Source organism: Lepidochelys olivacea, assembly GCF_965140295.1.
Source record: "Lepidochelys olivacea isolate rLepOli2 genome assembly, chromosome: 3".
NCBI classification, from domain to species: domain Eukaryota; kingdom Metazoa; phylum Chordata; order Testudines; family Cheloniidae; genus Lepidochelys; species Lepidochelys olivacea.
Genome location: NC_140413.1, coordinates 149,569,474 through 149,586,933, shown reverse-complemented (window position 1 = coordinate 149,586,933; position 17,460 = coordinate 149,569,474). Strand labels below are relative to the sequence as shown.

At 52.0% G+C, this 17,460-nt stretch overlaps 1 protein-coding gene across 2 annotated transcripts in view; it reads right to left on the bottom strand.

Annotated features, from left to right (window-relative positions):
- Positions 1-17,460, bottom strand: part of TMEM63B (transmembrane protein 63B) — an 87,854-nt gene that overhangs the window by 33,678 nt on the left and 36,716 nt on the right. For both annotated transcript variants that reach the window (XM_084623026.1, XM_084623027.1), the window contains exons 2-3: positions 4,635-4,833; positions 2,108-2,187 (exon numbers count right to left, since the gene is read on the bottom strand). In XM_084623026.1, coding sequence (XP_084479152.1) covers positions 2,108-2,187; positions 4,635-4,811 — 257 coding nt within the window. In that variant the 5' untranslated portion in view covers positions 4,812-4,833. The remainder of the gene's footprint in view (positions 1-2,107; positions 2,188-4,634; positions 4,834-17,460) is intronic.

Sequence of the window (17,460 nt, the reverse complement as noted above, 5' to 3'; positions counted from 1 at the left end):
GAGACAGGCAGTATGGCCCAGGCCAGTGTCTCTCACCTTTTCAGGCTGGTGACCCCTCATTCTATGTCAAACAATGTCACGATCCCCCTCAATAAAAAGGGAGAGTAGGAGATACATCAATGAGAACGGCGCAAAGCCTGGACAGTTCATTTGTGGGTGCGGTTAGCCAGGTGGGTAGAGAATACTGGACCTTGAAACATAAGGGCATGTGAGATTTCCTTTGCTTTAGAGTGTAATAACTCTTGCAACTCCTTGCCACGACCCCGACTGCCTTTGGTGACCCCCCTGGGGTTCTGACACCCTGGTTGAGAAACGCTACTCTAGAGGACTGAGATTGGCACTGGGAGCCAGAAGCCCTCAGGCATGGAGGCAGCTTGAAGTGAAGCTACTTGCCAAAAACACAGTGCCAGTTACTTTCTCCCTGGGGACAGTATCCCCTCCCTGCTCTAAAACAATGTCTCTTACCCTGCCACCCATGCTGCCCTGGCCTCACTGCAGCCACATCACACGGCAGGCTCATTAGCTGCGTGTTCTCGCCCTGGGTCTCACACACCATTGCTGCTGACCGGGTTCCTCCGTCCCATTGAGATCTAGATGTGGATTACTTTCCCCACAAGGGATCAGCTACGTTTCCTCATGTGGCTACCTCCTGCCTGCTTTCCCCTCATCTCTCTGGGTCCCCTTGTGCTGTTTTCTCTAGCTTCAGTAGCACTCACAGCTCCACCTAAGTAAGGAGGAGACAGAGTAGCTCTGGAGATATAGCTTATTCGAATAAAGGTCCTTGTTCAGTGTTAGAAGAAAACGTCTCTGTCATTCTTTCCCTTGTCATGTAAAAAGAGGTGCAAACCAGATTAATTTGAATGCTTAACACACAGAGCAGTGAAGCAAAGGTCAGCCTGGTAGCTTGTGCAACGGAAAGTGAAACTGAAAATAAGTAGAACTCCTTTTCCTCCATTGTGGAAGGCAGTGCAAATACCCGGGACTTGGTTCTTCCGAGATTCTCTGAGCACTTCGTTCCCCAATGGAACTAACGTACCTGGGTGCAATGGCTCAGAGAGCACAGAACCCTTTCTAAAGGCTGTCTCTGACGGAGCTGAGCAGCGTTTGAACACAAGATCATCTAGCAGCTGGGATTTGAAACAAAGAATGTCATGGAATAAGGAGACCAGCGCAGCCCCTGAAACTACTCTGCCTCTTGTTGCTTCACTGTTGAGCTGGCATCCTGCGACAGGCTCAACAACATTCACATACTCTTCTTCCATTTCAGTAAAGAAAGTCATACCCAGCAGGGATCTTTAGACACCTCCTCCAGCTGGTACATTGCACTTTATCATCAGAACCCTTGGCTCAGTCTTTCAGCCAGTTTTCAGTCCACACGGCAGTTTCTTAGCCAAGCCACGTTCAATTATATTTTAAGACTAAGATTCCATTAGCAGTTAGGGAAAAAGCTTTCCCTTCAGCCACCAACACAGCCATCAATAACTTCACTTGGATCCCTTCTCCAGACTCGCTTTGCTCATGCTTCCAGCTCAGAGCCCTGCTCCTGAGCCATCCACACTTGGCTACCTTTGCTTCCTCAGATTTAGTGCCATGACCTGTACAGCTAAGAACTATAGTACCTGAAAAGCCAGTCCATGACTCCCAATCTACTTAAAAAGAAATCAGTCAGTACAATCACCTCCAGCTGCATTGCTAACAAAGCAGGTAGTGTGTGAGACCTTGCTCTCCCAGAACCTCTTCCCCATCCCACCCTTTTCCTTGCCCATCCCTGGCTGGGCCATTGCTGGGCCTTTCCACGAGGCAGGGAGCTGTCTTGTTTTGTAGAGCCTGCAAAGCATCATGCACACAGTAGCTGTAGGAATCATAAATCATACATTGCAATCTTATCTCCAGAGCCACCAGAGGTTTGCTCCTGCACAGAGATGAAGTCAGAATGACAAAGGGCTGGCATGTTGGGCTGCAGGGACTCCCCCTGTTCCTGGGATGTATGGGGTTAAACCAACCTGAGCACTACTCCTTCCCCACCCACCCCGGCCATCTGGGCACACAGCAGAGGGTTTAACCCTGTACCCCGTTTGCTTCAAGCCCACCCCCATCCTGACCTTACCTGTCAGCATCAGTCACCAGGGCCAGACGTCCATAGTCCCAGGCTACTTTACGCAAGATCGAAAAGACAAACAACAGTGCCTGTAAAAGTGCCAAGAAGAAGCTATGAGACAAGGCCCCCTCTGGTTGGGGGAGCAGCCCTCCCTGACTCCTGTCCTCCCAGCCATCTGCCTGGCATGGAGAGAACAATGGCAGGGGACAGAGGAAGCAGCTGGATCTGTGCTTGGCTTGCTTGTGTGGCATAAGAAATTGGACCCTTGTCACTCAGGTGTGGCAGCAAGGCCTGGGAAGAGAGGAGCAGACGGGGAAGCGGGATCCAACATCACAAGCACGAGATCCCCCCAGCGACCACGTTCACGCTATCACAGCTTGACCTGCTGTCAGAGGTGGTAGCACTACAGAGCGGGCGTCTGGCTCTGCTTGGGTGCCTCATCTACTGCAGCTGAATGAACGAATGGCAGCGTCCTGCAGGGGAGTAAAAGCTTCCCGGAGGCCTGCTCTTCGTGGGGGTGGGGAAAAGATACAGCGTGATGTGGGGGTGGCCACAGCTCGACCTGCAGAGCTCTGCAGGGTGGATCTCCCATCTGGTGGGCAGAGGGGTGGCCCACAGGAAATACAGTCCCCGCATGCAATGCGCTATGACCTGAGTGAGCGGGTCGCGCTGCGTATTGGGCCTGGAGTCTCTGCAGGTAGCACCATCCCTGAATCAGAAGGGAGAAGGGTGCACTGCAGAACTCCTGGACTCCAAGGGGGCTCCAATCTGCTCTGTTCTGTCTGTGCTGGGTGCAGCCCTGCAGTTCCTGACAAGGCACCAACATGGCTCTTTTTTGGGCCCCTTGGCATCCACACCCAGAAAACAGGACTCTGTTCCCTGGAGCGAGTCTGTAGCATTCTCCCACGACAGCCCAGAGCTCCCGTACCTGCCCCAGCTGCCATCCCACTCCAAGAGTGGCTGGGAACTTCACTGATTGCATATTACAGCTCCTTCCACTGAAAGAACCCCACAGCAGGGCTTGGTAGCATTCACCCTCAGCTGATCCCATCCCAGCCCGGAAATGCATCCGAGCAGGACAGGGGCTGTGAGGAGACAAGCCAGCCACGAGCAGCGTGTGCCCACAGCTTACGACGGAAGCCTGCCACACCAGAGAGGTGGATCCAATGCAGAGACCCCAGATGAAGGAGCTCTGTGAATTGGGTCGTGGGGTGGGGGGCATGGGGCACTGTTAGCGTTGGGGCCTAGCCCTGGCTGGAGGTCCCACAGGAGCGGCTGCTGGCTGATGCACAGGCAGAGTGAAAGCATGCTGGGTCATCCATCCTGCCAGCCACGCACACAGATCAAGGCTGTGTTTGTCCAACACCTAGCACAATAATGTTGGATCCATGACTAGGGCTCCGAGGCACTATGGTAATACAAATCAATAATAATAACAACAGGTGGTGACCTGCCCTGTTCTCCGGAGCACAAACAGATGAAACCTTGCCGCCTCCCAAGCCCCGATATCACTAGCGGAGGTCGAGCCATCTGTTCTCAGACTACGCAGGAAGCGGCAGAAGAATCAGAGAGGGGCTTAGGGCTGGCAAGGCAGGAAAGCCCAGTGTCTTGGCATTAGGTTGGCCCTAGTCAGATACATAGCCCTAGTGGCCACCCCAAACCTCCACATTCCTGACCCTGACCCTCTCCCCATCCCAGTCTTCCTGCCTGTCAAGTTCAGGCCGCTCCTTAGCGCGACATGAGCTAGGGCTGGAGGAAGGCGGCACGAGGCTGGGCTGGGGAGGCCTGAATCAGAGTCTGCTCATCAGATCGTCCCAGCTGGCCCTAACTGGCCTCCTCGTTGGCAGCCCCGCCAGAGAAGCCAAAGGACTGAATGGACCACGGAGAGTGAGCTCCCTGGCGCTGTTCCTTCTGCTGGGGCTGCCGGGCAAGCTCGACCTGCCTGCACTGCGCCTCGCCATTTCAGCAGGGACACAGTCACGGCATTTTTTTCTTAAAGCTATTGAAAAAAAAAAACCATTGTGCTTTGATGACGGAGAACCAGGGTTCTCCAGCTAGCCAGCCTACCGCTGCCAGGGGAGGGGGCTGCGTTAGAGCAGCACATGGGTGGGTAAGGAGAAGCAGGAAGAACAATACTGTGCTTTTCTAGAGATTGGGTTGTCAAAGCACTTGGCAGATGCAATAATTGAGCTTCAGAACCACACCGCCTCTGGGAGGTCAGTGTCACTAACCTTATCTCACCAAGGGGAAACTGAGGCACAGGGCAGTCAAGTGACCTGCCCACGGTCACAGAGAAGCCAACAGCAAAAGCGGAGAGGAGAATTCAGGAGTCCTAGCTCTAACCACTCCTTGGCAACCAGGGCCAGGAGTCCTGACTCTCATGCGTCCCAGCTCCAATCAGTAGATTACACTCCTCCGCCCACACCTGGGGATAGAACCCCGGAGTTCTGAATAGTTATGTCCATCCTTCATCCTCACAGCCGTGCCCTCCCCTCCCCCAGCAAACGGCAGCCGCACAATGGTGTAGGAGACTTACCAGAAAGCACATGAAGTCGAGGGCTAGGACGGTGGGCACTCCCCCAAAGGGCAAGCCCTGCAGCACAGTGCTGCGGATGCGGGCACTGTAGCAGTAATCCTTGGTGCTGTTGTTACAGCCGGCGACCTTGCAGGTGGCTCCTGCCGAGCCCAGGGTGGCAAACAGGAAGGGAAGCATCTCTACTGCCTCATCGTCTTACCTGGAGGGGGGGGGGGGGAAACAGGCACAGTTAGAAACACACCTGACCAACTAGTCAGCAGCCTGCTTAACAGGAGGTAGCGGCAGATGAGGAGCAATCAGGGCCAGCTCACCCATTGCCATCTCCTGCATCCTCCAGCCTCCTCTGCGCAGCAGCCTCTTGCGTTACAGTCTCCAAGGGAGCTGGCTAATGAAGTTACTAACTGGCCAGCGATCACATGTGGGAAGTCCTGGAGAATCAGGGAGGTACCAAAGGACTGGGGAAGAGGAGACCTACTTTGCTTCAGTCTTCTCTCAAAAAACAACATGTGACCAGACAACTAGCGAAGTTACCACAGACAATATAGGGGAAGGGATGCAGCTCAGGATAAGTAAAGAACACATCAGAGATCTTCTGACCAATCTGAATGAATTCAGATCAGCGAGGCCTGATGCTATTCACCCCAGGGTGCTGAAAGAATTAGCTGAAGAAATCTCAGAGCCATTGGCAATAACATTTGCCAACTCATGGATGAGAGAAGAGGTCCCGGAAGACAGGAGAAGGGCTAACATGGTGCCCATCTTTTAAAAGGGGGAAAAAGAGGAGCCGGGGAGCTCTAGACCAGTCAGCCGGACTTTGATACCTGCAAAGCTACTAGAGCTATGTAAGAAACATTCAATTTGCAAATACCTGGAGGATGAAGGGGTAATCACGAGCAACCAGCATGGATTCACCAAGAACAAATCACGTCAGACCTGCTTGATTTCCTTCTCTGACAGGGTAACTGGTTTGAGGGATAGGGGGAATGCAGAGGACATATTGTACCTGGGCTTCAGCAAGGCTTTTGACACAGTCCCACGTGACATTTGATAAGCGTGCTGGAGAAACGCAGGCTTGGCGGAGCTACCATTCAGTGGATACATAGTTGGTTAAACAACCACAACAAAGAGTAACTATTAATGGAATGATGTCAGACTGGAGAGAGGTCTCAAGTGGGGTTCCACAGGGATCTGTTCTGGGCCCCGTGTTGTTTAACATCTTTATTAATGACCCGGATGCAGGAAGAGAGAGCACAGTGATCAAATTTGCAGATGACACAAAGCTGATGAGGGCTTGCCCATACTTGGGAGGATAGAGCTAAAATATAGAGGGATCTTGATAAATTGGAGAACTGCGCTACAGACAACAAAATGAAATTCAACAAAGACACATATACGGTGCTACACATAGTGAAGAAAAACCAAATGCACAAATACAACATGGAGGAGAACAGGCGTGGCAGCAGCACTGTTGAGAAGGATTTGGAGTTGTGGTGGATCACAACCTCAACATGAGTCAGCAATGCAATGCTGCTGCAAAAAAAGCAAATGCAGTTTTGGGCTGCATTAACAGAGGCATCGTATGCCAGTCATGGGAGGCGATAGTACTGCTCTACTCGGCACTGGTTAGGCCTCAGCTGGAGAACTCTGTCCAAGTTTGGTCACCAATGTATAGAGACTGGACAGGATCCAGAGGTGAGCAACAAAGGTGATCAAAGGGTTTGAACTCAAGCCATATGTGCAAAAGCTGAAGGAACTGGGTACGTTTAGTTCGGAGAAGAGACTGAGGGGCGACATGATACTTGAAAGGCTGCCATAAAAAAGATGGGGAAAAGTTGTTCTCTCTTGCCATACAGGGCAGGACATGAGGCGATGGGTTCAAACTACAGCATAGCAGATTTAGATTAAATCTCAGGAAAAACTTCCTAGCTGTGAGAACAGTAGGAGAATGGAACAGACTGCCCAGGGAGGCTGTGGACGCTCCTTCACTGGAGGTTTTCAAAAGGAGGCTGGATCCATCTGTCTGGGATGGTTTAGACACAACAAATCCTGCAGCTTGGTAGGGGGTTAGACTAGACGACCCTTGCGGTCCCTTCTAACCCTATGATGTTATACTGGGAGCAGAGCAATCCCGGCAATTGCTGCCCTGGGAGCCCAAGCTTGTAATGCTACAGAAACAAGAGAACTGCAGCAGGGCCCCTTGAATACAGTAATGCAGCACTTAAGAGCCTCTCGCATTTGGACTCCTCCCTCTCCCAGTGTAATCACCAGCAGTCTGGTAACTTCAGTCCCCTTCTCTATGGCAGCTAGAAACGGCCAACCAAGGAACACCTGACACACCCATACAGGAGACCAAGGGGCAGAAAATGGCTTGGGATTTTTAGTTCAGTTGGTCAGAAAAACTCCTGGAAACCCTAAAAGTGTCCTGGACTGTGCAACGGTCAGCAGGAGACAGACAGACACTTCTTCACTGGCCTGGAAGCAGCTCTGTGGACCACATGGAAACGGGCAGTGGATCACAGTTTCAGAGGCAGTGACTAGAACAGAAGCAGCATTAGGGTGGTTTATAAAGGACCTCACCACACTGGGATCTTGGCTCATCACTGACCAAGAGGAAAAAAAGTTCCACTTGCTGAATGGCCAAACACTACTTCCTTGAATGCTCGGGTTTTTCGGGAACATCTCCCATCCAAGTCCTAAGCCAGCCCCACCCTGTTTAGCTTGAGCGTTTGATCATCATCACAGCACAAGGCTGTCTGGATGCTGGTCCATGGGAAGGAAGATTTGCTGCTGTGTCCCACGAGATCTTGCTTGAGAAATGAATCCCCCATTGATTCATTGAGCCATAGTCCCATGGATTTGAGCTGGCAGAAGAACAGTAAACAAAAGGCCATGACAAACAGCAGCGTACTGATTGGTTAGAGGTGTCCGGTGGGAACTGGGAGGAGGCTGGGATTTTATTTAAGAGCATCACTTATGATCTGGAAAAGAAGCCAAACATCACCTTAAATTAAATTCACAGATAAGCATAAGAGAGAGGGGGTGCTGACATCATCAGAGAGGAGAGGGAAAAGCAGGACAGCAGGGGCAAGCTGCGACAAAGTGATCAGGGACTAATAACACGAGAGCCAGCCAGCTTTATTCATCCTGGCAAAATGAATGAGAAACAGATACTAGGTGGGAGGGAGAGACCTGGGCAGCTCACAGCAACCTGGGTGAATAAAGCAGGCAGCAAGTGACACAGGAGCCTGCAATGGAGCCCAGCAGCAAAATTAAATAAGGACCCCTGCGATTTTGGGCTTCATGCAGATCAGAGAGCGGAGGCCCTGTCCGATATAGCGCTGGAGAAACCCCACCTCAAATGCTGCAGCCGGCTCTGAGCAAGACCCTCACAACGGGGTATCAACAAACCTGGAAGGCCTAGAGGGCCCAATTCAACAGCCATTGGAGTCAATGGGAATCTTTCCACCAACTTCAATGGGCTCTAAATAGGACCCTTACGGATCATCTAAAAATGGTAAGAAGCTGGAGGGAAATATGAAAATGACAATTAAAGGGGAAAATGGTAACACTCTGCTAGAAATCAGAGCTATGAACATCAGGAGGGGGAAAGCGACCAGAGAGGGAGTCAAGGAGAAGCGATAGAGTGAAATGGCAGAAGAGGAGTATCAAAAACCTTCTTGGCTAAGATCTAGGAGGCCACAGGGCAGTGTCGCAAGGGAAGGGCTAAAACTCCATCAGTCGAGACATTCAAAACTAGACTGGATAAAGGACCAGGAAAAGTGCTGGAGGGAGCAATGCATGAGTAAGCAGGCATCAGCCTACACTCCAGGGGATCAGGAACGGGCAGAGATTAGTAATTTATAGACAGACCCAAGTCAAAAGAGAGAAAGAATAGCCCCATCACCCTCACACACAACACCATCAGCAGGAACTAACTCAATTAGCATCGATTAGCCCTCTTGTAGGTAGCTTCACTCTAAGGACTGCATGGGCAATGGAGATCCAACTCCTCTCTAGAGGTAGGTCCCTCCAGGGCAGGGCATGGGGGAAGCTTGCTTTGTCCTATGGCTGCCCAGGCTCTGTGTATCATTTTCTTCAGCTGTGTCCATCAGATCCATGCATGGGCAGAGGTGAGGATGGGAACAGTGCCTGGTCAGAAGGGGGCAGGGAGGGGTAGAGGGAGGGACCCTGAGGAGCTGTAAGGGCAAAACCCTTAAAAAGCAAACCCTGGTTAGGCTCCAGAGATGGTTAGCTTGAAAGAGCCTTGCTCTGAGGGTCTAGGTAGGTAAACCAGACTGCTCAGGGGTCAGCCATGTAGCCTGCAGAGATGGGCCTAAGCTTCCTCGCAGCTCAGAGCATGGTTTCCCCTGAGACTCACTCCTCACCTCTTCATGCAACATCCGCATCTGCATAGTAATTAGCCTTGCTTAGCTCAGCCCCAGCCACAGTAACAGGGCTGAACGGCTGTCATTACTGCCAATTAGATACAGGTCAGGCAAGAAAGGACCATGACAGTAAGAAGGAAGAGGTGCTTGGGGCACCTGGCAGGCAGGTGTATGTGAATGCCTGGGCCAGGGGAGCCCTGGACATGCCATCTGTGCATTCGTGCCTCCCAAGGGTCAGTTCCATGTGGCCCAGCAGCCCTTCACGCAGTTTGGTTCTGTCTGCGGCTCCCAATGACCGACAGGGGCAATCACAAAGGCGCCTGGGTGCTCATGCCAAAGACCAATTAGAGTAGCCCGTGGCTTTGCCAGTGCCAGCAGACTTGCTCAGCTGCAGCACGCCGCTCTCAGGGAACTGGAGCATGCAGCCCATCTGAATCCCCAGGAAATCACTCACAGGATTTCCGAGGAGAAACGTATCGAGGTGGGGAGGAGACTCCAGGCAAAGCTGCCTGAACCCGGGAGCCAAACACAGGCTCAGAAGCTGGAGGTGAGGTTAGAAGCTGTCTCTGAGGATCTTGCAGTGAGAGTGGGAGCCTTAACCTCTGAGACTCCTTGCCCCAGGCTGCAAATGATTGACAATGGCAGGATGGCTGGTCAACGGCCCCTGTGTGAGATGAGTTGGGGACATTGGAACAGACTCACAAAAGGTATTTAGGCTCCTAACTTCCATTGAATTCAATTGTCATTTGCAGTGAAGAAGAAGAGCTCTCTTAAGCTTGTCTCTTCCACCAACAGATGTTGGTCCAATAAAAGATATTACCTCTCCCACCGTGTCTCTCTCATTGAATACAATGGAAGTTAGGAGCCAAAATACCTTTGTGATTTGGACCATAGCAATTGCCATTCTGGATCAGCCCAGAGGTCCATCTAGCCCTGTATCCTCTCTGTGACAGGACCAGATGCTTCAGAGGAAAGCGTAATGATCCCTGTAGCAGGCAATTGTGGAAAAATCCATCTGTAGGGAAGTGTCTTCCTAGCCTCATCAGGTGAAGGCTGGCACATGCCCTGAAACGGGAGGGTTTCTGTCCTCTCCATTGTACCTCTGGATGGCCTCATTAACAACAGAAAGGTCAACACTTTTTTTTTGAATCCTGCTACACTCTTGGCCTCAACGACTTCTTGTGACCGTGAGTTCCGCAGGCTAATTATGCCAAATCAGACCATATTCTTTTATCCATATTAAAATCTATTCCCTTTCAATTTTCCTTACACCCGCATTATAAGAAAGCGTAAATGAGGCCATGTCTACACTGGAGACCTTACAGCAGCACCACTTCACCGACGTGACTGCACCAGTGCCAGGTCTCCCGCGTAGTCACTCTATGCTTACAGGAGAGAGCTCTCCCACTGGCATAATTAAGCCACCCCAATGAGCAGCGGTAGCTATGTCGGTGGGAGAGCTTCTGCTGCTGACATACTGCTATACCCAGTGCTTCTCTTGGTATAACTTGTGTCAGTCGGGGTGTGTTTTTTTCATACCCCAACTAACAAAAGTGCTAGCGTAGACATAGCCTAAGAGCATCCACTCTCCCTTCCCTAGGCCATTCTTTGTTTTATACACCATTATGCCCACATATATGTGCTTCCTCTCTGAACTAAACAGTCCCAGTTGTTTTGATCTCCCTTCATGCAAAGTTTCTCCCAGCCTCTGCTCATTCTTCTTGCCCATCTCTGAATACCTCCTCTGCCTGCAAGGTTTTTTCTGACCTACCAGATGAGGCTGTGCCACTGATTTACATAATGGCATCATAATATTTTCAGTACTTTTCTCTACCCTATTCCTCATGCATCTGAGGATCATGAGCAGAAGTCGTTAATGAACCATCCTAGTCTTTCCCCCGAGTAATACAGTTAATTTAAAACCCTGCGATGGCTGAGCAATATACAAATTACTCCTTTCAATGTGCATTCCCTTGCATTTCTCAATATTGAGTTTCATCTACCATTATTTTGCCCATTCACTTAGCTGTATGTCATGTCACTCTAGAGTTCCTTAGTCTTCTCTGGTCCTGACTAACCTAAATAATTCCATGCCATGTGCTGATTTGGCTACTTCTTTGCTCACCCCCCTGCCCAGAGCATTAATAAATATATTTAATAACACAGTCCTAGTACAGAACCTTGTGGTACCCTGCGTTCAACCTTTTGCTATGTTGAAAATTTGATCATTTATTCCAATTTTTTGTTACTGGTCCCTTAGCCAGTTTCTGATCCATGACAGTACGTCTCCTCCCATCACTAGTTTCCTTAATAGCCTTTTGTGAGAGACTTTATTGGAGACTTTTTGGATGTTTCAGTAAATTAGGATGACCAGAGATCCATTAACCACAATTTTACTGACATGCTCAAAGAATCCCAATTGATTAAGGAGACATGTTTTTCCTTTGTGGAAGCTACACTGGTTAGTCCATAGTTAAGGGTTTTATAATACCATTTTTAAATTATTCCAACCAGCTAGGCTCACTGGTCTACGGTTCCCAGGGTCTTTAAAAAAAAAACCAAAACCAAAACAACCATGCACAGCTCTTGTTTTCTTTGACTCCACTGATATAGAAGTTGATTGAATTAGTGCGGAGCATTAGTATTAATTGGCAGCACATTTTGAAAGCATGTGTTTCTTAAAGACACAGCCCAAGTTCTGGTGCATGGCTGGAAGCAGAAAGCTCCACCTCTCACATGGGATAAATTGAGGTGTCCTTTGGTGCCAGCAATGCACGTTCAGACAGGCTTTGCTTGGACGCACTGAGTCTTTCTTGCATAGTCTCTAGATACCAGTGTGGAGAGGTACTGGCCAAGGAAAGAAGTAAAACTGCCATGTCAGGTATGCCTTGTTGTGGTTCACATCAGCTACAAAACAGACATGAGTGCAGAAGGGAAGCATTGGTTCAGACACCAGAGGGCTTCCAGCTGCCTAAGTGGTCTGGAGAGTCTGCAATGACTCCAGAAGGACTTCTCCCCTCCTTTCCATCTCCAAGCTCTCTGCCTCCTAATGGGCACGTCTCAGGTGGTACACAGACCAGACATGATGGACCCCAACACAGTGGCAACACTGAGTACCTACCTAGTGCTTTTCAGCTTCAGAACCTTTCACCACTAGCTGATTAGCTCAGCCGGACACCCCCTGGTCTTGTGGCTCGAAACGAGGTCTGGGAACCAGGAGGGGCCAGGTTGTAGCCTCCTGACTCACTGGGCATTAACAACTGGGAAATCAGGTAATATCAGGGAGCTCAGTGACTAAATAATGCTGAGTCTGCTCTGAGTTTCCTGAGGGGCAGAGGAAAGGAGAGCCCAGCCCAAGAAGCAGCAAAATTCCCAGCGCCTTCTCAGCAGTGGGACACATCGTGCACGTTTGGCCTGTGTGTTAAATAGCTAGTTCAAGGGAGGAAGCTCTGGCTGGGTTCTTGGAGAGATGGGAGAGGAGAGGTTTATCTCTTGTCCTTTCTCATCTATCCCTGGGCTGCAGTGTAGAATTAGTCCCTGCTATTTCATTGTACTGGTACACCTGTCTCTCGTGACAATTCCCGACTCCTTCACTGACACCAGCTGATGCTACCATGCCCATTGTCAGCTTTCTCCCAGCCTGGCTGAGGTGGGGGATTTCCTTCTCACCCCCTCCCCCGCCCTGAAGCAACTCCTGAAAAGTGTGGTGGGTGGTCAAGGAGGACAGAGGGGGAGCTGCCCTCAAGCCTAAGCCACAGGGCAAAAGATGGAAGATAGGGCAGATGCTCAGTTAAAAGCTGTCCCCTGCCCCACCCCAGCCCAGTTGTGGGACTGAAGTGCCAGGCACAACATAGTCCGTGCTGATGCAGCAGGAGGACCCAGCCCTGGCACAGCAATGGGCAGTGAGATTTATCCCCGTCCAACGACCGGGGGTGAGAGAAGAGTCCCAAGAAGGGCCCAAGCCGTTATGGCTGGGCGGGAGCAAGGTCCCTCAGTCTGTGAATGCCCGTGGAACCAGGAGGGAAAGCACTGGGTCCATTCTGGGTGTACCTCATGGGGGAAGGATTCCCTGGGCCCTCTGAAATAGACTCTGGGTACAGGCCTGGGAGTGGGCCGGAGAAATGCCACTTGCCATTTCTGTCCCAGCACCACCCATATCAGCCTTTCACTTGGAAGGTGAAAGCCAGGTCTTAGGCTGGATCAACAGTTTAACGCAACCTGCCTGAGCAGACAGCTTAACATACACCCACTGTCCACGTCTGCTCCTGGATACAGCCTCAACAGCTGGCTAGCCAGAGCATTAGCCATAGGCATGGCTCTCCCAGATAGCTGAATCGACAGGAATTGCTCCAGCTGGCTATGCTCTCCCTGGGCACCAGACATCTCACGCTGTTCCTGCTGGAGACGGGACCACGAGAAAACACGCCTCTGCCCCAGTAGGGTGTGCGGGCAAAGATATCGGTCTTCCTCACAGCTCCGGTGGGGGTGCCTCAGTAACCAGTGTCATTCCCCAGGAAGCTCCCAAACCCATAAATGTCCAGTCAGCAGGCTCTGAAAACCATAATTAGACCCACCAGCACCACCCACATGCTGGCAGCTACAGATCAGCCTCCCTGAGGGGTTCTCCTCCATCTAAGAGACTTGGGAGTCTCAGTTCAGGAGGCTGATGAGCAAATTAGATCCTACTTCTCTACCCAGCTCCGTGACTGTCAATTATTCTGCTTCTCCCAAGGTACGCTGGGTACAACACAACACACCCACCCCCGGACTTGCACCAGGACACCTTTGTGCTCCAGGTATCCCACCTGTATTGACTGGGTCTGAACTGGACTACGTGGCCGGGATTGTGCCTCATGTGTCTGCTGAGCAGGTGCTCGGGTCCCGCCAGAGGAAGGGTCTCTTCACCTCTCCTAGGCTTGCCCAGAGTTTGATGATTCAACAAGAATGAGGAAGTAAGGGAAAGAGAGGGAGTGCAGGCTTCCTGGATGGGAATCCGGGTCAGACCTTGCATGAGGCTCCTGGCAATCAGCTGCTGTGACAGAGACGTGCCACAGACATGAGGAGCTGCTCCACTAACCGGGATACAGACCCTGCCCCAAACAGACCGGTTCTACCGATTTCGGGCAGCTCCCCCAACACTGCTGCTACCTCTCCCCTCCCTGCTGTGCTTGGCTATTGCAGAGCAGCAGAGTACCTGCTACTGGCCTGGGACTGTGCAGCTGACAGATCGTCATACCCGGCAGCTCCAGGGACACCAGGAACAACACCGTGGCCTGTGACACTTCACAGCTGCTTCTGGGTGCCTTCCCTACTTATCAGCGTGACGAGGACAGGGTCAGTCCCAAGGGCATTGGTTAGGGCTTAATGCATACCACATGCCTTCAAGAGGGGGACCCATAGATCAGATGGATTGTTTCAGGTGAGGCAAAGGTGCGTGTGTGAGTAAACGTGGGGGGCTTGTCAGGGATGCAGCGCTGGGGTTTGGGGGCATGCCTCCTAGTATGAAAAATAAAACAACCCATGTTGCAACAAGAGAGGCCCATCCCTGCACCCAAACTCGCCACCCCCCCCCCGGATGTCTGACTCTTCCCCAAGGTGCAGCTCCGCCCTGGAACACAGAACCATTCGCCAAGGGAACTCCCCCCTCAGTCCCGCCTCCCCCAGCCGGCTGCCAGGCTCAGCCCAGGAAGTACATATGTCCACAGCAACACAGCACAGGGGAAAGCACCCAGCATCACACGCTGCAGCCTGGAATCCAGCCCATTGAGGCCTGTCTGCAGGGGGAGTGGGGGGTGGGAAGAGGGCCCAGCATGTGGAGGGAAAGGGGACAGGACAGGGCAGTGAAGCGGCAACAGTAAGGATGGGAATGCTCAAGGCTGCACAGGCATTAATGGCACAATTCATTTGTCTGTGTCACAATTCACGGCCCTTATCCAGAGTATATTTCACTCTCCCATCCAGTGGGGGATGATGACCCAGCCTCTAGAAATTCCCTGTAGAAACCTCACTGGAAACTCCAGGAGTGGGGAGAGACTCACTCCCCTACCTACATTTTAGAACCTGCAATAGCTGCCTGGCCAGGGGCTCTCCTAGCCACAGTTCAGCCACTTCCAGGGAACACCTCCTGGGTCGTTCTTGCTTGTAGGGAAAGCATGGAGCTCAGACAATGGGGGTACTATGGGCTTCAGGCTCCCACAAGAGGAGAGGGAAGGTCGGAGGAGAAGGTAATGTGCGCGTTAGCCTACCCTCATTGTTGTAGTGGAGGCCCAACTCCACCCACACTGCGTCACTGCAGCCGATTATATTTCTGTAGTCACATAACACTCAGGAGCCAACTGAAGGGCAGAGGGGCGGCTGCTGGTGGTAGCACTTTAGAGTCGCTCCTCCTCCAACCCCAGACCCCAAAGTGCTGCCTAGACAATGAATTTAGCTTTCCAGCAGGATACGTAGGGCAGGATCATTACCCCCATTTCACAGAGCAGAAAACTGAGGACTTTGTGACAGAGCCAGGAATCGAACCAAGTTTTCCCCAGTCTCCATCCTGCGCTCCGGCCCCATGACCACCCTGCTCCTTCTGCACTCCGTATATGCCTTTCTCATATAGACTTGTTTACAGCTGTAATAGCCCCTTACATGCCAAGTGGATTGTCAAATACATATAATCCATTCATCAAAACATACCCTTTCATAATGAACAACACTGACCCCACGCCGGGCACAAAAGGGCCAAGACCCTGGGGTAGCATTGCAGAGAGGGCATGTAACGGTCTCATATTCCACAGCAGTTCATGGCTTGAGTTCCCCAGACCAGCAGCCTCTGTTAGAAGTCTCTCTGTATTGGGAATGCACCCTCACTGGGGCCTTTAAAGCTTTCACACCTCCCCAGGCATCCATCTGCAGGCAACAAGAACAAAGAGTGAATCCCAGAGCCAGAGCCATTCACAGATCTCAGGCCAGGCCACTAATCTGAGGTGCTCCGGAACATACCCGGAACATACTTGCAGCTCTACAAAGGCAAGGTGGATGGGGAGGGAGGAGGAGAGGTTGGAGAGGATTGGGTGAAATTCCTCAGCTCAGCACCTTACGGTCTGAGAGACAGTGGCAAAAGAGGCTGACTCCCATTCAGTGAGATGCACATCAAGTCATTGGCATTCTGGGCAGCAGGGACCGACACTAGGCAGGCACCAGATGGCCCCTGGCAGGGCAGCTGACAATGAGCTACTTGTTGAGGAGACAGTCTACCCCAGGACTGAACTCCACTGTGGCAGAGAGCAACCCGGGCGCACAATAAAAAGAAGAGCCTTGTCCCTCCAGACTCGAGCATCTCACAGATCTGCTTTGCTCCTCAGCTGACCTTAGAATCCCGGCCCTTGCTCCTGCTGGGATTCTGTGAGCGAGAGACAGACACACGCTCTGGAAAGTGTGGGGCTCAGGCACTTAGGATAAAGGCGATCATGGCTGCTGTTCCCAACATCTCTGTATGGCGGGCCTTGCTGAAGAGCCCGAGCACTGGAATAGCAAGTCCAGAAGCCACTGCATAGTCAGCCAGCCAGTCGGGGGGGGGGTGGGGCTGCAGGCACAGGTGGGGAACTCTCTCCCCGCCTATCCAGCAGCCCTATGGTCGCACAGGCTCATCTCCTGAGCTGAGCAGTGCATGTCCCAACCACAGCGCTTCTTGACACTGAAACCAACTGGGTTTGGAGAGGCCGCCGCCGCAACCAAAGCACTGAAGGCAAAAAGTCAGTCAAACCCCAACCCTGTCCTCCCCCACGGGCCTGGGCCTGACCTCGCTAGGGAGCCAGTGACTGTGGGTCACCAAAATGGAGATCACAGGGCCCGGCCCCAGGGGACAGCAGCAAAGAGAGCCTTCGTCTGTGTGTGAGAGGATGCTGCTGACAGGTCAAGGCCCACGGCACCAAGGTCCCCTCTGCCTCTCCGTGGGCCCCACAGCCCAGGCTCCCTCTCAATAAAACTGCTGTTGCTGTTGGCACGGAACAGTTAAGTATGGAAGGTCTTGCACGCATGCTCAGCAGCAGCCTCCCATCCTAGCTACTCCTGTAGCATTCTGCAATACCCACCACGAGCTTCACCATGCTGTTCCCAGTCCGAGACCAGGCGCTCACCTGGCCACCCAGCAAGCAATGAGAACCCAGCCCATCCTTCTGGTGGTAGCCACTAGACTAAACAACTCCCCATGCCAACTAGGAACACTAATACTCAGGCACGTCAACACTGCAATTAACAACCCGTGGCTGGCCCCGCAGGGCTCAGGCTAGGGGGTTGTTTAACTGCAGTGTAGACATTTCGGCTTGGGCTGAAGCCTGGGGTCAAGGATGCTGGGAGAGTCCCAGAGCTCGGGCTGCAGCCTGAGCCCAAACATCTACACAACAGTTAAACAGCCCTGCATCCTGAGCCCCAACGAGTCTGAGTCAGCTGGCACG